General features: G+C 38.7%; 1 protein-coding gene across 3 annotated transcripts in view; it reads right to left on the bottom strand.

Moving 5' to 3' along the window:
- The window catches only part of Skint8 (selection and upkeep of intraepithelial T cells 8), a 30,807-nt gene that overhangs the window by 2,374 nt on the left and 689 nt on the right, over nucleotides 1–27,744 (bottom strand). Inside the window, exons 2-6 of one of the 3 annotated variants that reach the window (NM_001100466.1) lie at nucleotides 20,734–20,821; nucleotides 19,206–19,553; nucleotides 10,868–11,149; nucleotides 9,041–9,151; nucleotides 8,348–8,470 (exon numbers count right to left, since the gene is read on the bottom strand). In NM_001100466.1, the coding sequence (NP_001093936.2) occupies nucleotides 8,348–8,470; nucleotides 9,041–9,151; nucleotides 10,868–11,149; nucleotides 19,206–19,553; nucleotides 20,734–20,809 (940 nt within the window). In that variant the 5' untranslated portion in view covers nucleotides 20,810–20,821. Of the gene's footprint in view, nucleotides 1–8,347; nucleotides 8,471–9,040; nucleotides 9,152–10,867; nucleotides 11,150–19,205; nucleotides 19,554–20,733; nucleotides 22,904–27,744 lie in introns of those variants that run through there. The other 2 variants (XM_017320338.1, XM_017320339.1) reach the window with 2 other exon arrangements.

Below are 27,744 nucleotides of genomic sequence, written 5' to 3'. Positions count from 1 at the left end.
AGACCAATAGAGGATTCTAGAAGGAAAACTCCAACACAAAGAGAGTACCTACAACAAAGAAAAAAACAAGATATTAAGCATCTCACAACAAAGCCAAAAGGAAAGAATCATAGGCACATATTGCCATTAACAAAAACAAACATAGCAGGAACTAGCAGTCATATGTCTTTAATATCCCTCAATATTAATGGACTCAACTACCCTATAAACAGATATAAGCTAACAGACTTGATACACAAACAATATCCAGCATATTGCTGCATACAAGAAACACACCAGCATAACAAAGACAGACACTCAGAGTAAAAGGATAGAAAAAGGTCTTCCAAGAAAATGGTTCCAAAAAACAAGCTGGAGTAGCCATTCTTATATCCAATAAAATAACTTTTAACCAAAAGTTATCAAGCATGACAAGGAAGGACACTTCATATTCATCAAAAGAAAATCCAACAAGAGAAACTCTCAATTTTGAACATCTATGCCTCAAATGCAAGGACACCCACTTTCATAATAGAAACTTTTCTAAAGCTCAAAACACACATTGAACCCCACACAATAATAGTGGAAGTCTTCAACACACCACTCTCACTAATGAAAGGACATTGAAACAGAAACTAATAGAGGTTATGAACTAAATAGATTTAAAAGATATATGAGAAACATTTCAACCCCCACCCCCAAAAAAGAATATTCCTTCATCTCAGGATCTCATATAACATTCTCCAAAATTTACCATATAATTGGTCACAAAACAAGCCTCAACAGACACAAGAAGACTAAAATAATTCCATGCATTCTATCAGATTACCACTGACTAAGGCTAGACTTAAATAACAACAAAAACATCAGAACACCCACAACCCATGGAAATGGAACAACTCTCTACTCAATGACGACTTGGTCAGAGAAGAAGTAAAAAAAACAAACAAACAAACAAAAAGATGTTAAAGACATCCTGGAATTCAATTAAAATTATGACACAGCAAACCTAAACTTATGGTATGTAATAAAAACAGGGCTAAGAGGAAAATTCATAGCACTAAGTGCCCTGGTAAAGAAATTGGAGAGATTCTACACTACCAAGTTTACACCATAACTGAGAGCTCTAGAACAATAAGAAGGTAACATACCAAGAGGAGAAGTTAAACTCAGAATCAAAATCAACCAAATAAAAACAAAGAGAATGATATAAAGAATCAACAAAACCAAAAGCTGGTTCTTTGAGAAAATCAAAAAGTTAGATAAACCCCTAGCCAAACTAACTAAAGGGCCCAGAGAGAGTATCCAAATTAACAAAATCAGAAATGAAAAGGGAGATATAACAACAGAAATGGAGGAAATTCAAAAGTTCAACAGATCCTACTACAAAAGCATATACTCAAAAAAAGAAAAAAAAAAAGGAAAACGTAGATGAAATTGATGATTTCCTAGACAGATAGCACATACTAAAGTTAAATCAAGAACAGGTAAATTATCTAAACAGGCCCATATACCCTATGGAAATAGAAGAAGTCATGAAAAACATACCAACCAAAAAAAGCACAAGGCCAGATGACTTTAGTGAAATCCACGAACTACTCCATGAATGGAAACAAAAGGAATAATACCTAATTCATTCTATGAAGCCACAATTACTCTGATATCTGAACCACACAAGGATCCAACAAAAAAAGAGAACTTCAGATTAATTTTGCTTATGAATATCAATGCAAAAATGCTCAAAGTTTTTGCAAATTGAATCCAAGAACACACCTGTTGTGGTAAATCTCCAACCCAAATGTACCCAGGCAATGAAAACACAACTCAGTTAATATGATTACATGCTGTGTACCTAGATTGGGAAGATCTACCACTACACTACCATCTTCTACATCAATGAGACCCCTTAGAATTTGCAGTTTCAGGAATTTTTCCCCTGTGCCCATATCTTCGAGGCTTTTCCCCACTTTCTCCTCTATAAGTTTCAGTGTCTCTGGTTTTATGTGGAGTTCCTTGATCCACTTAGATTTGACCTTTAGAACAAGGAGATAGGAATGGATCAATTTGCATTCTTCTACATGATAAGTACCAGTTGTGACAGCACCATTTGTTGAAAATGCTGTCTTTTTTCCCCTGGATGGTTTTAGCTCCCTTGTCAAAGATCAAGTGACCATAGGTGTGTGGGTTCATTTCTGGGTCTACTATTCCATTGGTCTACTTATCTGTCGCTATACCAGTACCAAGCAGTTTTTAATCACAATTGCTCTGTAGTACAGCTTTAGGTCAGGCATGGTGATTCCACCAGAAGTTCTTTTATCCTTGAGAAGAGTTTTTGCTATCCTAGGTTTTTTGTAATTCCAGATGAATTTGCTGACACCATTACACACACTAGCAAGATTTTTCTGAAAAGACCCTGATATAGCTGTCTCTTGTAAGGCTATGCCGGGGCCTAGCAAACACAGAAGTGGATGCTCACAGTCAGCTATTGGATGGATCACAGGGCCCCAATGGAGGAGCTAGAGAAAGTACCCAAGGAGCTAAAGGGGTCTGCAACCCTATAGGTGAAACAACAATATAAACTAACTAGTACCCCCCGGAGCTCGTGACTTTAGCTGCATATGTATCAGAAGATGGCCTAGTTGGCCATCTGTGGAAAGAGAGGCCCATTGGTCTTGCAAATTTTATATGCCTCAGTACAGGGGAATGCCAGGGCCAAGAAGTGAGAGTGGGTGGGTAGCGAAGTGGGGGGAGGGTATAGGGGACTTTTCGGATAGAATTGAAAATGTAAATGAAGAAAATACCTAATTAAAATAAAATTACATAAAAATTTTAAAAAAAGAATTTGTAGTTTCTACAGGCCATGTGCTCTGCTTTTCTTCTTCCTCCTCCTCCTCTACATCTTCTCCCTCTTCCATTTTCTCTTTCTTCTCTCTCTCCCCACCTTCTGCTCCACCTTCCCTTTATCTGTCCTATCATTAGCTCTCCTTTATTTTACAAATGAAGGTGGGAAGCAGGTTTACAGGAAATTGCCTGAATGCTGACTTGATCCCAACCCTTCACTACAGAACAGAATTAGCATCAAATATAATTAGCCCCAGGGCTATCCATAACACACACCAAAACCATCATTCATCATGATCAAGTTGGCTTCATTCCAGAGATACAAGGTTGGTTCAATATATGAAAATCCATTAATATAATTCATTATGTAAACAACTCAACAACAACAACAAAAACACATGATCATCTCATTAGATGCTGAAAAAGCTTCTCACAAAATATAACAAGTATTGGAGAGAACAGAAATTCAAGGTCCATACCTAACATAATAAATGAAATATACAGCAAACCAATAGCCAATAAGAAATTAAATGGAGAGATAATTGAAGCAATCCCAGTAAAATCAGGGACAGGACAAGGATGTCCACTCTACCCTTATATATTCTATATAGTACTCAAAGTTCTAGCCAGAGCAGTAAGACAAAAGGAGATCAAGGGGATACAAATTGGGAAAGAAGAAGTCAAGGTATTATTATTTACAGATGATATGATAGTATACATAAGCAACCACAAAAATTCTACCAGAGAACTTCTACAGCTCATAAACAACTCCAACAAAGTGCTAGTAAGAAATTAAATCAAATAAATCAGTAGCTTTCCTTTACAGAAATGATAACTGTGCTGATAAATTAAGAGAAAACACCCTTCATAATACTCACAAATGGTATAAAATATCTTGGGGTAACTCTGATCAAACAAGTGAAAGACCTGTGTGAAAAGAATTTCAAGTCTCTCAAAAAAGAAATTGAAGAAGACCTCAGAGAATGAAGAGACCTCTCATGCTCATGGAATGGTAGAATTAACAAGTACAAATGGACATCCTACCAAAAGCAATCTACAGATTCAATGCATTCCCCATCAAAATTCCAACACAATTCTTGAAAGATGTGGAAGGAGCAATTCTCAATTTCATCTGGAAAAAAAACTGAGAATAGTGAAAACAGTTCTTAACAATAAATGAACTTCTAGGGTAAACACCACCCCTCATCTCAAACTATACTACAGAGCAATAGTAATAAAAAATTGCATGGTATTGATACAGAGACAAACAGGTTAATCAATGGAATAGAATTGAAGACACAGAAGTAAAACCACACAATTATGGACACTTGATCTTTGACAAAGAATCCAAAACTATAAAATAGAAAAAAGAATGTATCTTCAATAAATGGTGCTTGTCTAACTTGCAGTCTCTATGTAGAAAAAGTTGAAAATAGACCCATATTTGTCACCTTGCTCAAATCTCAATTCCATATGGGTCAAAAACCTCAACACAAAATCAGACACACTGAATCTAATAGAAGAGAAAATAAGCAAGAGCCTCAAACTCATTGGCATGGGTGAAAATTTCCTAAACAGGACCCCAATGGCTCAGGCTCGAGGATCAAGAATTGATAAATGAGATCTCAAGAAACTGGAAAGCTTCTGGAAGTCAAAGGACATGGTCACTAGGACAAATCAGCAACTTTCAGATTAGGAAAAATATCTTCACTAACCTCACATCCAATAGAAAGCTATTATCCAAAATATATATAAAAAAAACTCAAGAAGCTAACCACCAAAAAAAAAAAAAAAAAAAAAAAAAGTTGGGATATAGAAATAAACAGAAAATTCACAACAGGAGAATTTTGAATGGCTGAGAAACAATTAAAGGTTCAAAGTCCTTAGTATTCAGGGAAATGCCAATCTAAATGACCCTGAGATTCTACTTTACACCAATCAGCATGGTTAAGATCAAAGCTCTAGTGACGTCATATCTTGGTGAGAATGTGGAGAAAGAGGAACACCCCTCCATTGCTTGTGGATTGCAAACTGATACAACCACTCTGAGAAGTCAATCTGGAGGTTCCTCAGAAAATTGGAAATAGACCTATCTGAAGACCAAGCTATACCACTTTTGGGCATATACCCCAAAGATGCCCCACCATGCCACAGGGTCACATGCTCCAATATGTTCATAGCAGCCTTATTTTTGGTATCCAGAAGCTGGAAATAACTCAGATATTCCATAACAGAAGAATGGATGGGGAAAATGTGGTTCATTTACAAAATGGAATACTACTCAGCTATTAAGAATGAGGACATCATGAGTTTTTCAGGAAAATGGATGGAACTAGTAAATATCAACCTGTGTGAGGTAACTCAGACCCAAAAGGACATGCATGGTATATACTCACTAATACATGAAAATTAGCCAAAATTACAAAATACCCATGATAGAATCCTCAGAACTCAAGAAAGTTAACAAGCAGAGGGCCCCAATGGAGGATGCCTCAATCACACTTGGAAGGAAGAGAAAAGTAATCATGGGGGACAGGTTGAAGGAAGGAGCTGGATGGGAGAAGTGACAGGGAGGAGAAAGGGGAAACATGATCAAGTTTTAGGGGAAGGAGGAAACAGAACTGAAGCCCTCAGGGCCAGGAGAAAGAATAGAAACAAACAACCTCAGGATGTAGGACTTGTACCCTCTGGAATGTACCAGGGACATGGGAGGTAAGAGACTTTCAGAACTCAAAGGAAAAGACCCTAGATTAAATGCCCTACAGTGGGGAAAAGGAATTTGTAGAGTTCACCTCCAGTAGAAAGACAGGCCATCAAGTGTAGGGATGAGGTTGCCAAACCACACTAAAAAACTCTGCCTCAAACTGTTCCTGTCTAGAACTGTAGGAAAAAAAAGTGGAGAAGGGACAAAGGAAAAGGAGATCCAGTCACAAGCCCAACATGAGATCCCACTTAAGGGGATTCTCCAAGGCCTGACACTATTACCGATGGTATGGTGTACTTACAGAGTAGCCTAGCATGGCTGATCTCAGAATGGCCTAACAAGCAGCTGAGTATGTCAGATGGAGATATTACACCCAATCAATGGACAAAAGATGGGGACTCCTGGTGTTGAATTAGAGAAAGGCTGGAAGAAGCTAAGGAGGAAGGTAACAATATAGAAAGGCCAGGAGTCTCAACTAATCTTGACCCCTAAGATCTCTCAGACACTTAGCCACCAACCAGGCAACATACACCAGCTGATATGAGGCCCCTGACACATATACATCAGAGGACTTCCTGGTCTGGCCCCAGTAAGAGAAGATGCAACTAATCCTCTAAAGAGTTGAGGCTGCAGGAAATGGTGAGGTTTGGGTTTGAGTTAGGAGGGTGGGAAATCCTCTTGGAGATAGAGGAGGAGGAATGGGATGAGGAACAGTCAGAGGGTAGGCAGACCAGGATGGGGATAATGACTTGAGTGTAAAAAATATGAAAGAATAATAAAAATAATAAATAAACAAAAAACAAACAATTAAATACAATTCTAAAGTACATATGGCACCACAAAGTTAATCTCAAGTAGGCCAATAAATCTTGTACATAAAAATCAAATTTGGGAACATAATACTTCACACTACATAATTTTGTTTACAGTGCTTAGGACTAAACCTAGAGTTTTATGCTTGCTAAGCTACCTCTATACCTCTGAACTAAATCTCCAACTTCAAGACTCCATTACAATGATACAGCAATGAAAACAATGCAGTACTGACATAAAAACAGATGAATTCATCAATGGAACAGAAGAGAGAACCTAGAAACACACCCATGTATTTGTAATCAATTGAAATTGACAAGGGCACCGTATATATGCAATGGAAACAGGATACTTTTGTCAGTGAATTGTCCTGGGAAAACTAGATGTCCATATGTAAAAGAAAAATACCAAGCCTCTGTATTACATCATATACCAAAAATATCAGTTCATAGATTAAACATGTAAAGTTAAGGCTTGAAACCATAAGACTTCTAAGAGAAAACAATAGAATTGGCATTTGCCTCTGCAATGATTTCTTAAATATAACAGCAAAGACAGAAAAAAAATAATCAAATCTAGGAGAAACTACTAGAAACAGAAAATTTTTTGAAAACAGAGAAAATAAACAGGAGGATAAGAAAATTATACACACACACACACACACACACACATATGATCAAAAGTTAATACATATGAAACACACAATTCAATAATAAATGCTCCCTAGTTCATTGTTAATGATGTGTAAAGTGTTGCATCTTAGTAGTAACTTGCAGAGTTATATGAATGTTCAACATACAATCCAGCTCAATTTAGAGTTATCTTTTCCAAAGAAATTTCTATAATTTCTGTGTATTCAGAAAATTCAAAACATCATTAATAATCAACAATAATTTAGAAGCTGAGATGGTCTCTGTCCTAGTCTTTGGCTCCTCACATTTTCTCCTACAGAATATTTAAGAGCAAGAAACACTTAGCTGAATGCAGATGTTTGGAGGAGTTTAGGATTTAGGTTTTCGTTTGGTTTGGTTTATTATCACCTTGGATTTTTGTGTTTACATTTTGAATAAAAATGTACTCATTTTAATTGCACAATAATGAACAGGGTTTCTTTTCTCCCCTTGTTTTATAAATTCCAAGGTTGGATGCTGTAATTTTCAGAGGAGATGTTTAGAACACCTATCTATACATATTCTTTTCCAAGGCCTATCTAGCAAGATAGTGGGAAATGGAGGAATAATGAAAGCCTTGCTGGAACCCCTAGAACTTTAAATTTCTCACTTCTGCTTGGGAAGTCATGTTAAAAATAATAAAATGAAATAAAATAAAATAAAATAAAATAAAATAATGAACATTTTCTTTGCTTTGATTGGTTATAACTCTCCTCTAGATGAATTTCCCTCTAAGCCTCTAAATAATGGAGAACTGATAAAACAACAAAAGCAATTACCACAATTATATCAATAGTTTATTAATTTTTAAATAATAACCACATCTTATTAGAAATACACCCACAATAATATTTCAGAGTTTCATAAATCTCCTTAAAGGGCATATTTGTTCAGGATATGTATTAGCACTGGAAATCATTGGGAAAATTAGTATCAAGCATGCTACAATGTAGACTGTGAGCCCCAAATAGACTGTAAAACTTAACTTGGTGTCATGTATTTGTAATGACAGTTAAGTGACACCAATGTTTACATATTTAAAATTGATTTACTGAACTTAATCATAATATCTGATCATGCATTTATTTTTCTCTTGTGGCAGAAGGAGCAGGAAGCTCTGATGTCTAGCATAACTGGAACCATTGTGGAATCAATGAGAGTATGTCTAGTCCTTGACATCTGCAATTTTAATACTGGAAAATGGTCCTGTGAGATGCCATCAAAAGCACAGGTTCTCCTAGTAGTGATGAAACTCTTGCATAACTAAATCTCCAGGAAACATTTTTTAAGTAAAATGAGATAAACTAAGGGATATCCCACCACTACTGATTCCATTTACCTCTGTACCGGTGAGGTAAATACACAGCAAAGAGTACTCCAGAACAGACTAAGAAATGCACTATTTGAACAGGCCAGGAGGTCACCACAGGAAGACATTTGGATAGGCATCCAGATGCACACCCTAGAACAGAGAAGGATAGAATATACGAGGAGTACATGACTGTAGAATACTAACCTACAGATAACTACCTTGAAAGGCAGGAGTCACTATCTCATGCCCTCTTGATCTATTTAGCAGAAATCCATCTGAAAGTTTGGTTTGTAACTAGTGGCAAGAGTGAACATAATAAATTGCTGCACTCAGAGATCTAGATTTGAAGCAGCACAAGTTGAGTCTATTTCATTTTGAGCTGAACTACTTCTAAAAGGGAAATTATTCTTTTAATTTTCAGGATATTGTTTCGCATTTATTTCATTACTTCACTATATGCTCTTTTAGAGGTAGAGAAGTGACTATGGGAACTAAAAGGCCATAAGGCATGTCAATAGACACAACCCCTAAGAACAGCCATGTCTTGGGAATCTCAATGTTATCAATTCAACATTTCTAAGATGAAAAAAGTCATGAGTCTGCTTATGATAAACATCAAATTGGGATATCAATGTCATCTAGCTTTGCATAACACTTACATGACTTGGAACCAAATTTCTTAATGACACCTTAATTATTCTACCTTCATTATATCATTACCTTGACTCCTGAAAAAGGAGTTGATGAATGGCAGAACTCCAAAGAGAATTAATGAAAGCACACTGAAAGGAAAAATTCCTACCCATAAGTAGTCTTGATTGAAAAGTTCATCTAAAAGAAAGGACAAAATGTCTTAAAGCCAATAAGAATATTATAGGCAGCATCAATGGTTGGGTCCTAAATACCTTCTTCCCCTTAAAGTCCTGGAATCTTATATCCGTGATGTGTTCATTATACAATGTCCCTGTGTCAGATTCCTTTTTTTTCAACTTATTATTATTCTAAAATATCTTTCTCTACAAATTAAACATATCAGGAAATCTCTGCAGAATGTGTACTATCTATCTATCTATCTATCTATCTATCTATCTATCTAATCTCAGCAATGTTTCACTTTGTACTATAAACTGTTCTTAAACTATCACTCTCACCTCAGAGTTTACAGGCATGTGTCTTTGTACCTTCAATTCATGAATTTTGCTGTGATCCCAGAAAATTTTCCTACATATTCATATATAGACAGAGAAATATTTATTTTTCTCTTTGCTTTCTAATCTTCTAAGTGTAAAGAGAGACATAAAAAAATGATTCCATGAAGTGAGAAGTGATATCACAGGTACATATACCCGATGCTGACATCCTTCTCCTAGAACCATCCTTAACAGAGACTTGTTAGCTTAAAAAAATTATAAACACTATATACAAAATCTTTCTTACTAGTCTTTGGCATTCACGTATTACACTTCGAAACAACAAACAATGCAAGAGTAAGCAGTCTGTGCTCTAGTTGCACATGTTACTTACTACTGATTTTCTTGGCTTCTGTCAACTATCAATTAGCACTATACTCAATGTAAGAATAGTACTGAATATTAATTGGGAATGATAAAAGCTTTTTACTTAAACGCACTAGGATTCATGAAATAAAAAAAAAAAAAGCCATAGAAGTTGACAACAGACACAATGGCACATACCTTTTATCCCAGCAATCCTGGAGCAGAGACAGGAAGATCTGAGTATGTTCTAGACCAGTCTACTAAATTGTGAAAGTTACAGGCCAGCCAGGGATACATAGTGAGATTTATTTTTTCAAAATCAAAAACAAACAAATAGACAAAAATAAAAACACTCATTAAATTGAGGATGAAGTAAGTAAAACTGCTAGCCACAAAAGCTTGAGGACCCAAGATTAATCCCTGAAACCCAATGGAGGAGAAAAACTAACTGAAGAAAGATGTCCCCTGACCTTTATACATGTACTATCATGTAAATTTACATGTGCACACACACACACACACCAATTGAAATGAAACTTAAAAACATGTTATATATTCATTTTCTAGATAAAATCATAGATAAAATATAAACAACATAAAAAATAAATAACATTGATAAAATTAGATAAATATATCAACAATATTCTTTTATCTTATTTAGCTGACACAAAAATATTATGTCTAATGAAATAACTCTCAAGGTGCCAATCAATTTATTACAGAGTGTCACTGTTTACTTGCCTTCTAAACTCTCATCATACTGCATGACAATAACTCTCTTACTAAAACACAAAGGGAACTCCATAATGCTTTCTTTTGTTTGCTTGTTTGTTTGTTTGTTTTGTTTTTTGTTTTTCGAGACAGGGTTTCTCTGTGTAGCCCTGGCTGTCCTGGAACTCACTCTGTAGATCAGGCTGGCCTTGAACTCAGAAATCTGCCTGCCTCTGCGTGCGCCACCATGCCCAGCCTATAATGCTTTCTTAATGTTAATTGCCTCCATATTTTTCTCTTTGTTTAGAGATCAACAGCCAAGACAGATGACAGTACTCACTTGCTAGAATGATACTTGTTTGCTTCTCTTCACCTGTTACAGGGTTGGAAATACAGCAAATGATGCTGCCGTGTGACATGTTTGTGAGGAGAAGGGTCATCTTCATGTGGAAAAATCTTGCTTCATCCTGTGAATATGATTTTAATGAGTGTGGAAGTGTTGCCCCTTTGCTATCTCTCCACTCCATTTGGGGCCTTGGGAACCACCCTCCTGTATTACATTCCACCATGACTCCATCAGCATCAGGGGCCTGAACATGTATCTCTGTCTCCAATCCAACTGCTGGAGAAAATGAGAAAAATACAATCAGGATATTGTGTTGAAGTTGAATTGACAATTTCAAGGATTAAAAGCAAAAGTTTGTTCTATAATCTCAGAACTTTGATGAATTAATGCCATATTTGATTTACAATTTAGAGTAACCATTTGGCAGTTGATGTCTATCCACTGCATAGTGTATTTTTGAGTTGGCTACATGAATTTTACTCATTAATATTTTAATATTTTCTGGAACAGCTTCTTCAACAAATGGATCTGGGAAAATGGGATGTTCACATGCAGAATTATATTAGACTAGAATCTACCACTTTGTACAAACTAATTACAAATAGATCAAAGATATAAACATGAAACCAGGAACTACTAGAAGAAAATATAGCCAGTATGCTACATGATAGAGGCTTAGAAAACACTTCTTCATTACTACCCCACTTCTCCAGGAATTAAGATTAACAATTGATAAATAAAAATATATAAAACTTATAAGTTTCTGCACAGCTAAAGAAACAATCAACTAGATGAAGACAAAAAAGAGGAGACAATCTTAGAGAACCTGACAGCCTCTGGAACAGGCAGAAGCACAGAGGGGCTGAGGCAGCACCCTGTGTGGGCCGGGGACAGCCGGCCACCTTCCGGACCGGAGGACAGGTGCCCGCCCGGCTGGGGAGGCGACCTAAGCCACAGCAGCAGCGGTCGCCATCTTGGTCCGGGACCCGCCGAACTTAGGAAATTAGTCTGAACAGGTGAGAGGGTGCGCCAGAGAACCTGACAGCTTCTGGAACAGGCGGAAGCACAGAGGCGAAGAGGCGCTGAGGCAGCACCCTGCGTGGGCCGGGGACAGCCGGCCACCTTCCGGACCAGAGGACAGGTGCCCACCCGGCTGGGGAGGCGGCCTAAGCCACAGCAGCAGCGGTCGCCATCTTGGTCCGGGACCCACCGAACTTAGGAAATTAGTCTGAACAGGTGAGAGGGTGCGCCAGAGAACCTGACAGCTTCTTGAACAGGCAGAAGCACAGAGGCGCCGAGGCAGCACCCTGTGTGGGCCGGGGACAGCCGGCCACCTTCCGGACCAGAGGACAGGTGCCCGCCCGGCTGGGGAGGCGACCTAAGCCACAGCAGCAGCGGTCGCCATCTTGGTCCCGGGACTCCAAGGAACTTAGGAATTTAGTCTGCTTAGGTGAGAGTCTGTACCACCTGGGAACTGCCAAAGCAACACAGTGTCTGAGAAAGGTCCTGTTTTGGGCCTTCTTCTTCGGCCAGGAGGAGGTCCAAATACAAGATATCTGCGCACCTTCCCTGTAAGAGAGCTTGCCAGCAGAGAGTGCTCTGAGCACTGAAACTCAGAGGAGAGAATCTGTCTCCCAGGTCTGCTGATAGACGGTAACAGAATCACCAGAAGAACAATCTCTAAACAGAGTCAACTATAACTACTAACTCCAGAGATTACCAGATGGCGAAAGGTAAACGGAGGAATCTTACTAACAGGAACCAAGACCACTCACCATCACCAGAACCCAGCACACCCACTTCGCCCAGTCCAGGGAACCCCAACACACCTGAGAACCTAGACCTAGATTTAAAAGCATATCTCATGATGATGGTAGAGGACATCAAGAAGGACTTTAATAAATCACTTAAAGAAATACAGGAGAACACTGCTAAAGAGTTACAAGTCCTTAAAGAAAAACAGGAAAACACAATCAAACAGGTAGAAGTCCTTACAGAAAAAGAGGAAAAAACATACAAACAGGTGATGGAAATGAACAAAACCATACTAGACCTAAAAAGGGAAGTAGACACAATAAAGAAAACTCAAAGCGAGGCAACTCAAGAGATAGAAACCCTAGGAAAGAAATCTGGAACCATAGATTTGAGCATCAGCAACAGAATACAAGAGATGGAAGAGAGAATCTCAGGTGCAGAAGATTCCATAGAGAACATCGGCACAACAATCAAAGAAAATGGAAAATGCAAAAAGATCCTAACTCAAAATATCCAGGAAATCCAGGACACAATAAGAAGACCAAACGTACGGATAATAGGAGTGGATGAGAATGAAGATTTTCAACTCAAAGGTCCAGCAAACATCTTCAACAAAATTATTGAAGAAAACTTCCCAAATCTAAAGAATGAGATGCATATGAACATACAAGAAGCCTACAGAACTCCAAATAGACTGGACCAGAAAAGAAATTCCTCCCGACACATAATAATCAGAACATCAAATGCACTAAATAAAGATAGAATACTAAAAGCAGTAAGGGAAAAAGGTCAAGTAACATATAAAGGCAAGCCTATCAGAATTACACCAGACTTTTCACCAGAGACTATGAAAGCCAGAAGAGCCTGGACAGATGTTATACAGACACTAAGAGAACACAAACTGCAGCCCAGGCTACTATACCCAGCCAAACTCTCAATTATCATAGAGGGAGAAACCAAAGTATTCCACGACAAAACCAAATTCACGCATTATCTCTCCACGAATCCAGCCCTTCAAAGGATAATAACAGAAAAAAACCAATACAAGAACGGGAACAACGCCCTAGAAAAAACAAGAAGGTAATCCCTCAACAAACCTAAAAGAAGACAGCCACAAGAACAGAATGCCACCTTTAACAACTAAAATAACAGGAAGCAACAATTACTTTTCCTTAATATCTCTTAACATCAATGGTCTCAACTCGCCAATAAAAAGACATAGACTAACAAACTGGCTACACAAACAAGACCCAACATTTTGCTGCTTACAGGAAACTCATCTCAGAGAAAAAGATAGACACTACCTCAGAATGAAAGGCTGGAAAACAATTTTCCAAGCAAATGGTATGAAGAAACAAGCAGGAGTAGCCATCCTAATATCTGATAAGATTGACTTCCAACCCAAAGTCATCAAAAAAGACAAGGAGGGACACTTCATTCTCATCAAAGGTAAAATGCTCCAAGAGGAACTCTCAATTCTGAATATCTATGCTCCAAATACAAGAGCAGCCACATTCACTAAAGAAACTTTAGTAAAGCTCAAAGCACACATTGCGCCTCACACAATAATAGTGGGAGACTTCAACACACCACTTTCACCAATGGACAGATCATGGAAACAGAAACTAAACAGGGACACACTGAAACTAACAGAAGTGATGAAACAAATGGATCTGACAGATATCTACAGAACATTTTTCCCTAAAACAAAAGGATATACCTTCTTCTCAGCACCTCATGGTACCTTCTCCAAAATTGACCACATAATAGGTCACAAATCAGGCCTCAACAGATTCAAAAATATTGAAATTGTCCCATGTATCCTATCAGATCACCATGCACTAAGGCTGATCTTCAATAACAAAATAAATAACAGAAAGCCAACATTCACATGGAAACTGAACAACACTCTTCTCAATGATACCTTGGTCAAGGAAGGAATAAAGAAAGAAATTAAAGACTTTTTAGAGTTTAATGAAAATGAAGCCACAACGTACCCAAACCTTTGGGACACAATGAAAGCATTTCTAAGAGGGAAACTCATAGCTATGAGTGCCTTCAAGAAAAAACGGGAGAGAGCACATACTAGCAGCTTGACAACACATCTGAAAGCTCTAGAAAAAAAGGAAGCAAATTCACCCAAGAGGAGTAGACGGCAGGAAATAATCAAACTCAGGGGTGAAATCAACCAAGTGGAAACAAGAAGAACTATTCAAAGAATTAACCAAACGAGGAGTTGGTTCTTTGAGAAAATCAACAAGATAGATAAACCCTTAGCTAGACTCACTAAAGGGCACAGGGACAAAATCCTAATTAACAAAATCAGAAATGAAAAGGGAGACATAACAACAGATCCTGAAGAAATCCAAAACACCATCAGATCCTTCTACAAAAGGCTATACTCAACAAAACTGGAAAACCTGGACGAAATGGACAAATTTCTGGACAGATACCAGGTACCAAAGTTGAATCAGGATCAAGTTGACCTTCTAAACAGTCCCATATCCCCTAAAGAAATAGAAGCAGTTATTAATAGTCTCCCAGCCAAAAAAAGCCCAGGACCAGACGGGTTTAGTGCAGAGTTCTATCAGACCTTCAAAGAAGATCTAACTCCATTTCTGCACAAACTTTTTCACAAGATAGAAGTAGAAGGTATTCTACCCAACTCATTTTATGAGGCCACTATTACTCTGATACCTAAACCACAGAAAGATCCAACAAAGATAGAGAACTTCAGACCAATTTCTCTTATGAACATCGATGCAAAAATCCTTAATAAAATTCTCGCTAACCGAATCCAAGAACACATTAAAGCAATCATCCATCCTGACCAAGTAGGTTTTATTCCAGGGATGCAGGGATGGTTTAATATACGAAAATCCATCAATGTAATCCATTATATAAACAAACTCAAAGACAAAAACCACATGATCATCTCGTTAGATGCAGAAAAAGCATTTGACAAGATCCAACACCCATTCATGATAAAAGTTCTGGAAAGATCAGGAATTCAAGGCCAATACCTAAACATGATAAAAGCAATCTACAGCAAACCAGTAGCCAACATCAAAGTAAATGGAGAGAAGCTGGAAGCAATCCCACTAAAATCAGGGACTAGACAAGGCTGCCCACTTTCTCCCTACCTTTTCAACATAGTACTTGAAGTATTAGCCAGAGCAATTCGACAACAAAAGGAGATCAAGGGGATACAAATTGGAAAAGAGGAAGTCAAAATATCACTTTTTGCAGATGATATGATAGTATATATAAGTGACCCTAAAAATTCCAACAGAGAACTCCTAAACCTGATAAACAGCTTCGGTGAAGTAGCTGGATATAAAATTAACTCAAACAAGTCAATGGCCTTTCTCTACACAAAGAATAAACAGGCTGAGAAAGAAATTAGGGAAACAACACCCTTCTCAATAGCCACAAATAATATAAAATATCTTGGCGTGACTCTAACGAAGGAAGTGAAAGATCTGTATGATAAAAACTTCAAGTCCCTGAAGAAAGAAATTAAAGAAGATCTCAGAAGATGGAAAGATCTCCCATGCTCATGGATTGGCAGGACCAACATTGTAAAAATGGCTATCTTGCCAAAAGCAATCTACAGATTCAATGCAATCCCCATTAAAATTCCAACTCAATTCTTCAACGAATTAGAAGGAGCAATTTGCAAATTCATCTGGAATAACAAAAAACCGAGGATAGCAAAAACTCTTCTCAAGGATAAAAGAACCTCTGGTGGAATCACCATGCCTGACCTAAAGCTTTACTACAGAGCAATTGTGATAAAAACTGCATGGTACTGGTATAGAGACAGACAAGTGGACCAATGGAATAGAATTGAAGACCCAGAAATGAACCCACACACCTATGGTCACTTGATCTTCGACAAGGGAGCCAAAACCATCCAGTGGAAGAAAGACAGCATTTTCAACAATTGGTGCTGGCACAACTGGTTGTTATCATGTAGAAGAATGCGAATCGATCCATACTTATCTCCTTGTACTAAGGTCAAATCTAAGTGGATCAAGGAACTTCACATAAAACCAGAGACACTGAAACTTATAGAGGAGAAAGTGGGGAAAAGCCTTGAAGATATGGGCACAGGGGAAAAATTCCTGAACAGAACAGCAATGGCTTGTGCTGTAAGATCGAGAATTGACAAATGGGACCTAATGAAACTCCAAAGTTTCTGCAAGGCAAAAGACACTGTCTATAAGACAAAAAGACCACCAACAGACTGGGAAAGGATCTTTACCTATCCTAAATCAGATAGGGGACTAATATCCAACATATATAAAGAACTCAAGAAGGTGGACCTCAGAAAATCAAATAACCCCCTTAAAAAATGGGGCTCAGAACTGAACAAAGAATTCTCACCTGAGGAATACCGAATGGCAGAGAAGCACCTGAAAAAATGTTCAACATCCTTAATAATCAGGGAAATGCAAATCAAAACAACCCTGAGATTCCACCTCACACCAGTGAGAATGGCTAAGATCAAAAATTCAGGTGACAGCAGATGCTGGCGAGGATGTGGAGAAAGAGGAACACTCTTCCATTGTTGGTGGGATTGCAGGCTTGTACAACCACTCTGGAAATCAGTCTGGCGGTTCCTCAGAAAATTGGACATAGTACTACCGGAGGATCCAGCAATACCTCTCCTGGGCATATATCCAGAAGAAGCCCCAACTGGTAAGAAGGACACATGCTCCACTATGTTCATAGCAGCCTTATTTATAATAGCCAGAAACTGGAAAGAACCCAGATGCCCCTCAACAGAGGAATGGATACAGAAAATGTGGTACATCTACACAATGGAGTACTACTCAGCTATTAAAAAGAATGAATTTATGAAATTCCTAGCCAAATGGATGGACCTGGAGAGCATCATCCTGAGTGAGGTAACACAATCACAAAGGAACTCACACAATATGTACTCACTGATAAGTGGATACTAGCCCAAAACCTAGGATACCCACGATATAAGATACAATTTCCTAAACACATGAAACTCAAGAAAAATGAAGACTGAAGTGTGGACACTATGCCCCTCCTTAGAAGTGGGAACAAAACACCCATGGAAGGAGTTACAGAAACAAAGTTTGGAGCTGAGATGAAAGGATGGACCATGTAGAGACTGCCATATCCAGGGATCCACCCCATAATCAGCATCCAAACGCTGACACCATTGCATATACTAGCAAGATTTTATCGAAAGGACCCAGATGTAGCTGTCTCTTGTGAGACTATGCCGGGGCCTAGCAAACACAGAAGTGGATGCTCACAGTCAGCTAATGGATGGATCACAGGGCTCCCAATGGAGGAGCTAGAGAAAGTACCCAAGGAGCTAAAGGGATCTTCAACCCTATAGGTGGAACAACATTATGAACTAACCAGTACCCCTGAGCTCTTGACTCTAGCTGCATATGTATCAAAAGATGGCCTAGTCGGCCATCACTGGAAAGAGAGGCCCATTGGACACGCAGACTTTGTGTGCCCCGGTACAGGGGAACGCCAGGGCCAAAGGGGGGGAGTGGGTGGGTAGGGGAGTGGGGGTGGGTGGGTAAGGGGGACTTTTGGTATAGCATTGGAAATGTAAATGAGCTAAATACCTAATAAAAAATGGAAAAAAAAATGCAAAAAAATAAAAAAATAAAAAAAAATAAAAATTAAATTATGTTAAAAAAAAAAAAAAAAAAAAAAAAAAAAAAAAAAAAGAGGAGACAATCTTTTCCAACAATACATCTGACAAAGGATTAATATAAACAATGAATAAAGAACTTACTAGACAAAGAAAGAAAGAGAGAAAGGGAGAGAGAAAGAGAAAGAGAGAGGGAGGGAGGGAGGGAGGGAAGGAGAGAGGGAGGGAGAAAAGAAGAAACTACCCTTTCAAAACAGTGAGCCTGGAACCAGAATAAAGGTTCTCAAAAGAAGAGAAATAAATGATAAGCAAAAAACCTCAAGAAAAAAATGTTTATTTGGAGGGGGGGCAGTTTAGGAAGTGAAAATCAAAGCAACTTTGAAATTTGAACTTACTCCATGTAAATAGCAAAGGTTAGAAACAAACAACAACAGGAAGTGCTGATGGGGGGTTAAGAGAAAAGATAAGCCTGATTCATCACTGATAGAACTGAAACGGGTGAAATCATTATCGGAATCAGTATTGAGACTTTTCAAAGGTAAAAGTAAATCTAATTTATATTCCAGGTATATCACTTCTTACCATGTGCCCAAATAAGAGGTATACAGAGGGTTTGGAGGGAAAAAATATGAAGAAAATAATTATGTAAATTTACTATAATCTCAAAAAAACAAAAAAATTTCAAAAGGAATTATGATATCATTGGAGCTAGCAGATAACAATGACTAGTTTTTATGGATACCTCAATGATTCAGTGTTATCTTAAAAATAAATATATTATTTATTTTAGATAAATAATAAAACTTTAGTGCTTATAAACTTAAAATATGAAAAAAGAAAACCAAACATCACAACATAATTAGCACATATTTCCATTTATTGGTCACAAAGTCACTGGTATACTGTGCTCCACAAACAACTTACCTGTCACGTTGAGGTTCATGATAGCCACATCAATAAAGCCACTATCATTAAATGAACATTGGTAAGGTCCATCATCCAAAATGTTTATATTATAAATTCGGAGGGACACTTTGCCTTCTCCAATGGCCTCCTTCACAAACTCTGTACGATTTGCATATTCAGGAGCAGCTTCTTCACTCATTTTATGGCCACCTCTGTATAGGTAAACAGGTTGGGAATGGCCACTCCTGAACCAGCGTACCTCCATATGCATCACACTGTGTGGTGGGATCACCTGGCAGCTGAGCTCAGCCTGGCCTCCTACTCTAGCTAACAGGTGTCTTGTGGGAGTGGTTACCCTCAGTTTCTCTGTGGAAGAACAAAAAATACCAAAATAAGTCTGATGCCATGACCCCCTCTCTGTATATACTCTGTTTTAAAAAGTACATACTAAACACTGCCTATTTTACCTAGCTGATCCAAATGTTCAGCTCTGACTATACTCCCTGTAGTCCATCAATATTTTATTTTTTGAAAACACAATACTATTTCATTGTACCTTAGAGATACACTGTAGATAATTGTAGAGCAGAAAGCACAAGTAATTTGTTTCTCTACTTTAAAAACAATCTGCCAGATGCAACTATTTTGAAACTTCACAGAATATTGTGGCCTTAGAATTAGTCATTTGACGGGAACTGTGGTGAAATTCCTCAGAGAAACAATTAAAAGAAAGGGGATTTGCTTTGGCTCCTAGTTTCTTAGTTATCTCACATTTAAGTAGAAAAAATAAATTTCAGATTTCCAGGGTTCACTTATTTCAGCATTTTACTTGTCATAACAATGGAATGATGAGTTTCTGCACCTTAGATGCAGAAGGAATCAAATGGAAATGAATCTTAGATTCCATGCACAGAACAAAAGGGGGGGGACAAGTTATCTTCAAGTCTCTTCCTCTATCTAAGATTAGTGATGATCTATGCCTTCATCAAGGAAGTTCCATGTTGTACAGTGTGGTTGATAATGCAGAAACCCATAGCTGGCCAAGATGGTGGGATTGAGGACTGCTCTGGGTCAAATCGGATATGTATATCATTCCTTTTAAGGCTCTAAAAGTATTGGAGCAGAAGGGTCAGAATGAATGAAAAGAGAGATCATGATAAGATGTGTAGGAAAAAGTAATCCTCTGGATATAACAGATGTTGTACTCATGCAGCCATGAAGGCTGTGGCCATAAACACAATCATGGCATGTTATCAAATCCATCAATATTTCATCATGCTCATAGAGGGGGTAAAGAGCTCCCACACATACCAGAGGATCTGTTGGAACTAAATGAGCTTCTGGGGTAAGGAATATCAATTTTTTCAGTAGTGTATGAGTGAGACTTGCTTGTAAGAAGAGCTTCAGCAGGAGAAGAAATGGGGTGTGAACAGGGAAAGGAAGTGAATACAACTTAAATTTACTATACATGTTTATCAAATGGCCAAAGAAAATTTGAAAAGATTTTAAAAGGATTTTATTTATTTTAAACAAATAAACTTCTTACCTGAAGACGCCATCACTTGCAGAAAAAGAAAGTACACACAGAATCCAAAAAAGTGAGAGAACTCAGGCTTCATCATATCTGAAAATGACTCCAGAAAGAGGTTAGAAGCAATGAGACATGAGGCATGCACTGTCTACGTAGACAGATGTTTTTCATAACTATAAAAAAGGTTAAACTTAATGTATTTACTTTGAAATAGTAAGGCTTCCCAGTGTTTGATAGAATGTCTCTAACCTCATACATCATTCTGATCAGGAGAAGTCTTCTCTGTACCTTTATCCTACTGACTCAGACTCATCTGTTTTATCATGTTCTATGGTTCAAGTATGTCTAGACAGGTGGTAGACCCTCGGAAAAAACCTGTAGGGAGTAATTCTGATGCTTTGATCAGGGCTCTGCCTGTGAACTCTGAAGGTCTTGTTCCCAATTGGTTCTTGATCAGTCAATAAAGATGCTAGCAGCCAATGGCTAGAAGGAAGACAGAACTTCTGGGTTCTTGCAGGCTGGCTAAAATATGCAGGAGGAAAATTAGATCTGTCATGCTTCAGAGGGAGAAAAAGCCACCAGCCTTGTGATATCTTCAAAAGAGTGGCCATTGGCCATTTCCCCAACTGGGCCTAGGGTAGCAGGTGGAAGATTAGAAATGCAACTAAGCTGAGGGAAGATTTAGAGGTGTTGAGCTGGCAGTAAGGGTAACTGAGCAAGTAAGCTGAGGGCAGATTCAAAGATGTTGAGCTGTGAGGGAAGGTAAGGGCATGTTATCCAAAGGAGACTTAGACGTGTTTAGGTATTGAGCTAAAAAGCATATTAAAATAAGTGTGTTTGTGTGTGTGGGGGGGGGTGTTCACCCATAGATCTGGTGTGACTCCTGAGTAGTGTCTAGTAGAATGGTCTGCCCATCTTCTGTATCCATTCCTCTGTTAAGGGACATCTGGGTTCTTTCCAGCTTCTGGCTATTATAAATAAGGCTGCTATAAACATAGTGGAGCATGTGTCCTTATTACAAGTTGGAACATCTTCTGGGTAGATGCTCAGGAGAGTTATTGGTGGATCTTCTGGTACTACTATATCCAATTTTCTGAGGAACTGCCAAACTGATTTCCAGAGTGGTTATGCCACCTTACAATCCCACCAACAATGGAGGAGTGTTCCTTTTTCTCCACATCCTCACCAGCATCTGCTGTCACCTGAATTTTTGATCTTAGCCATTCTGACTGGTATGAGGTGGAATCTCAGGGTTGTTTTAATTTGCATTTCCCTGATGTTTAAGAATGTTGAACATTTTTTCAGGTGTTTCTCAGCCATTTGGTATTCCTCAGTTGAAAATTCTTTGTTTAGTTCTGTACATTTAAATGATGGAGTACTACTCAGCAATTAAAAACAATGAATTTATGAAATTCTTAGGCAGATGGATGGATATGGAGGATATTGAAAGATCCTGACAGAATGTAAAAGGTCACAGAAGCCCTGAAATTGACAAAATAGATTTAATTGTTAGCAGAACTAGCTTCACTGATTTAGAAAAATCGAGGTACACAATGCTCTGGCCACTCCTTGAACCAGTGTGTCTGCCAATGTTTGACCATTCCTTGAACCCATGTGTGTGCCCACTGATGAAGTCCATTGCCAGGTGCTTGTGATATTGGTTGCTGGGAAAGAGTCGGAAAATCTCCACAGCAGCCACAGCCTGGCCAATCCGGAGTTGCTACACCTTCACCAGACTCTTTCCTTGTACCCCTCCAATACCCATTTCTTCAGAATAGACATTGTTTAGATCTGGAAATCCCCTACTCCCCCTTCTCCTTTCCCCCCTGAGGGCCTATAAAAACTGGAACCCCTTTCCCCTCGGGGTCGACTCCTCTACCCCTGCATGGGATATGAGTTGTCCCCAGAGCTCTGGCTTTCTCCTAATAAAGCCTCATGTGGTTTGCATCAAGCTTGGTCTCTCATGAGTTCTTGGGGGTCTGCTATTGTCCTGAGCCCCGAGGGAGGGGCTCCTCTCGGAGTCTTTCAATATCATCCTGAGTGAGGTAACCCAATCACACAAGAACACACATGATATGCATTCACTGATAAGTGGATATTAATCCAGAAACTTAGACTACCCAAGATACAATCTGCAAAACACATGAAACTCAAGAAGAAGGAAGACCAAAGTGTGGATACTTCATTCCTTCTTACAATGGGGAACAAAATATCCATGGAAGGAGAGTTACATGCTACATCCACTCCAGTAGTGACAAGCACAACAGGCCCCGAAAACCTGGGCGCTGTCCTGAGACGAAAAGTTCACGAAAACTTAGTCTCCTGGAATCATGGCATCCTGTATAAAGAATGCTCCAATATCCTTGTTTAGTTGGTAAATGGATCTGTGTGCTTTCCCTTAATATTGCTTTATTACAAGTGCTCCTAAGGATTGATATTTTGACATATAGCTAAGTTAGATTCTAGGCAGTCCCTGATCCAACCTTGGGCATGGATAGCTAAGTCACTGCCCTACACAGAAATTTACCATTATCTAGGAAGAAGGAAGTTTGTGACCTAAGGAGGAACCAGAGTAGACACTTAGAACTATAGATAGCTGAGTTACACCCATACACAAGTATTTACAATGGCCTAGGGGGGAGGTGGACTATACAATAGACTAGAGTAGGAACTATGGCAAGGGCATGAAGCCCTTGCCCCTGGCTTCTAAGATTAAGTGGACCTTAGGTGGAACTGTTTTTGATCCCAGTTGTTAACATTGAATTTTATCCCAGTTAGTTCTGCCAGTTCTTCCATGTTTGCATTCCTCTGTTTTGTGTAAGAATCCAGTAAGCTCTTTGTATTTGCTCATGTGTCCCAACTTCCCTATTTTCTTCTGTATAAAAAGGTTTGACAAAATACATTCAGATCCACACTCCCTTGTGTCGAGTCTGTCAATTCCCACTGACTCCTTGCCCACCTTTGACCAGAGACCTGTTCCACGCAGACAAGGAACCAAGAGGGTCTGAGGCAATTACAGAGACAAAGTTCAGAGCTGTGACAGAAGAAAGAACCATCCAGAGATTGCTCCACCCAGGGATCCATCCCATATACAACCACCAAACCCAGACACTATTGCATACACCAGCAAGATTTTGCTGAAAGGACCCTGATATACCTATCTCTTGTAAGGCTATGCCAGTGCCTGGCAAATACAAAATTGGATGCTCACAGTCATCTATTGGATAGAACACAGAGCCTCTAAAGAAGGAGCTAGAGAAAATACCCAAGGAGTTGAAGGGGTCTGCAACCCTATAGGAGGATCAACAATATGCACTAACAAGTACCCACACACACACGCAGAACTGTGTCTCTAGGTCCATGTGTAGCAGAGGATGGCCTAGTCAGCCATCAATGGGAAGAGAGGCCCTTGGTCTTGTGAAGATCATATGTCCCAGTACAGGGAATGTCAGGGCCAGGAAGCAGGAGTTGGTGGGTTGGGGAGCAAGGAGGGGGTAGGGTATAGGGGACTTTCTGGATAGCATTTGAAATGTAAATGAAGAAAATATCTAATTTAAAAAAAGAGGATACAGGAAAAGAACAAAAACAAAAACAAACAAACAAAGAATGATCTGCCAGAACTTAAAGTGTGTAGTAGAAGCTACTCGCTATAAAACCTACCTTAGTATGCTTCTAAATTGACATAATCTATAACTAACTAGCAATGACTTATCCTAGTACTCACAGAATAATATGTCCAATAATCATCTCAGAAGTTTCTATTTTCAGTAGATAGTGATTAAGACAGATAATTACAACTGGCCAGAGTACAAAAAATATGATAATGAAAATGATTAGCATGGAAGGAACATGTTTCACCCACCCAGGACTCAAGGATGATTGGTTAAGAGGGTTCAGAAACAGTATACTAATCAGAGGTGGTAGATGATTAAAAGTAAACATCTAGACACACTAGAGCAGATGCACCTATGATACTGTGCATAAAACTTGGGCAAACACAATCCATTGCAAGTGAAAAAAGAGAGTTGGACATACAATTTCACCCCTATGTTTAGAGCAATTAAAAATTGGTAGCAATCAGGAAAAAGAAGGGCTAGATTTCTCAGAGTATAAGGATTGGAAAATTAACCACACTCCATGGAAGACTCTACATCCATGAATTTCAAGGTAGCATTAAATTGTTCTTAAAGGGCACCAAAATGAAAACAAAGTAAGATTTAAAAAAAAAAAGGAATGGAGATGGGATTTGGGGGTTGAATATGATGAAAACTTTTGTATAAAACTTGAAAGTCTCAATAGAATAATAAATGAAAAGGAATGAAAAGTAGGTAGGTAGATAGATAGATAGATAGATAGATAGATAGATAGATAGATAGATAGATAGATAGATAGATAACAAATAAGGAAACACTGGCATTTAATAAATTTAAACTTTAAATTTCACTCTAAATTAAATGTTGATGCAAAATCATAGTACATCTTCAAATTCAAGTTTAAAGAAATGATGAAATCATATATAAATATAACTGAATCTTTGGATACGGCATGTCAAAATAAATTACTTCAAACTTAACTGGTATCCTGCATTTTAGGTAAACACAAATCACCTTAAAGTCATAGATAATGAGTTTATTCACTGTGTCAGCATGCCAAGTCAGCCTGTAAGCTAACAATGATGAAGCATTTCAAAAAAAAAACATATAATAGAAATATGGGATTTTGTTAAAGCCTTAGCCATATGTTCTAGAGATGAGTCAAGATCAGGAGGAGAAAATTCCTATGGCCATGGAGATCATCAAAATCCCTCTGCTACTGAGGAAAGTTGGAGGTCTACTTGGCCTATGTGTGGTTAGTATGCACTAAAGTTATTGGAATATTTTCTATTTATCTGACAAATAACAAAAGTTACATAACCCTATTCCATCATATGATTTACACACATGCTTTGTGTAGGTGATTTGTTGGCTTATTATCTGGAAGAGCAGGTTCCAGCAAACAAGGACACATAATAAGAAATGTAATCTCTAAATGGCAGACGGGTATGATTCTGGTATCACTTTCCATTACCACCCACAACTTTCAGAACAATTAACCTATTGGCTGAATTTATTAAAGATGTTTTCTTTTTTTTGTGGCCTTTTTTTTTAATGAGGTATTTTCCTCGTTTACATTTTCAATGCTATCCCAAAGGTCCCCCATACCTCCCCCCCAATCCCCTACCCACCCACTCCCCCTTTTTGGCCCTGGCGTTCCCCTGTACTGGGGCATATAAAGTTTGCAAGTCCAATGGGCCTCTCTTTGCAGTGATGGCCAACTAAGTCATCTTTTGATACATATGCAGCTAGAGACAAGAGCTCCGGGGTACTGGTTAGTTCATATTGTTGTTCCACCTATAGGGTTGCAGTTCCCATTAGCTCCTTGGATAATTTCTCTAGCTCCTCCATTGGGGGCCGTGTGACCCAAAGATGTTTTCTTAAAAGAAAACTATTGGTCTTCCTAGTTCCCTCCTCCTTGGCTTCTTCCAATCTTTCCTAAATTCAACCCCAGTCGTCCCTGTCTTCTGTCCACTGGTTAGGTGTAAGTATCTGCGTGTGACTCTTTCAGCTGATATTGGGCTTCTCAGATGGCAGCCATGCTAGTCTTCTCTCTGTATGCACACTATAGCATCAGTAATAGGGTCAGACTTGGAGTCTACACTTGAACTGGATCCCAATTTGTGCTAGTAAAATGGACCTTGTTTCCTTCGGTCTCTTCTCCATTTTTGTCTATGAAGTTATTTTAGACAGGAACAATTCTGGGTCAAAATGTTTGAGTATGGGATAGCAACATATTCCTCCACTGATGCCCTGTTTTTCTACTGAAGATGGGCTCTAAAACTTCCTCTCCCAACTGTTGGTCACTACATCTAAGGTCCCCCAGACTGGGTCCTTGGCATTTCTCACCTCCCAGATCTCTGGTACATTCTAAAGGATCCCCCAATCTCAGACCTCCTGAAGTTACCTGGATCCCTGAGATCTCTCAAACACTGAGCCACCAACAAGGCTGCATACACTAGCTGAAATGAGGCCCCCTGACACATATACAGCAGAGGACTACCTGGTCTGGCCTCAATGAAAGAAGATGCACCTAACCTTTGAGAGACTTGAGGCCCCGGGAAGTGTGTGTGTGTGTGTGTGTGTATGTGGGGTGCTGGTGAGATGACAGAGGACATTTTCATGGAGACATGGAAGGAGGAGTAGGATCAGGAGTGGTTGGAGGGGGGACCAGGAGAGGAAAATGACTGGACAGTTAAAAAATTAAAGATAATTTTTTAAAAAGATATTTAGTAACATGCATGCATACACTAGCCTTAGATTTTGTTGTATTGTTCAAGATCATTGGAATAAAAATGAAGTCATTTCAGAAAAATGAAAAGAAAGAAAAAGAAAAGAAAGGAAAGAAAAAGAAAAGAAAGGAAAGAAAAGGGAAGGAAAGGAAAGGAAAGGGAGAGGAGGGGAGGGGAGGGGAGGGGAGGGGAGGGGAGGGGAGGGGAGGGGAGGGGAGGGGAGGGGAGGGGAGGGGAGGGGAGGGGAGGGGAGGGAAGGGAAGGGAAGGGAAGGGAAGGGAAGGGAAGGGAAGGGAAGGGAAGGGAAGGGAAGGGAAGGGAAGAGAAGAGAAGAGAAGAGAAGAGAAGAGAAGAGAAGAGAAGAGAAGAGAAGAGAAGAGAAGAGAAGAGAAGAGAAGAGAAGAGAAGAGAAGAGAAGAGAAAACTATAAGAGAAATAAAAGTTCAAGTAGTCTTTTACCTAGTATTGGTACATTAAAAGCCAGTAGCTGGAAGTAACCATTTTTCTGACAATAAAATGTATAAACAATCTATGGATAGCCATATACTATATGAGTCAATAAGGGGAGTGGACCATTTCTATAAGTGTCAGATATCAATCTGTAGAGAATTTGGCAGTGTTAAGAGTCAAATGAGATTGGTTCATGTGTTATAATTACAAATACACAAATGTCTAAAAAATTCAAGTAATCATTATAAAAA

The sequence above is a fragment of the Mus musculus genome, chromosome 4 (assembly GCF_000001635.26).
Source record: "Mus musculus strain C57BL/6J chromosome 4, GRCm38.p6 C57BL/6J".
In the NCBI taxonomy this organism is placed as follows: domain Eukaryota; kingdom Metazoa; phylum Chordata; class Mammalia; order Rodentia; family Muridae; genus Mus; species Mus musculus.
Note: the sequence above shows the minus strand (reverse complement) of the source record. Positions and strands in the feature narration are given on the sequence as shown.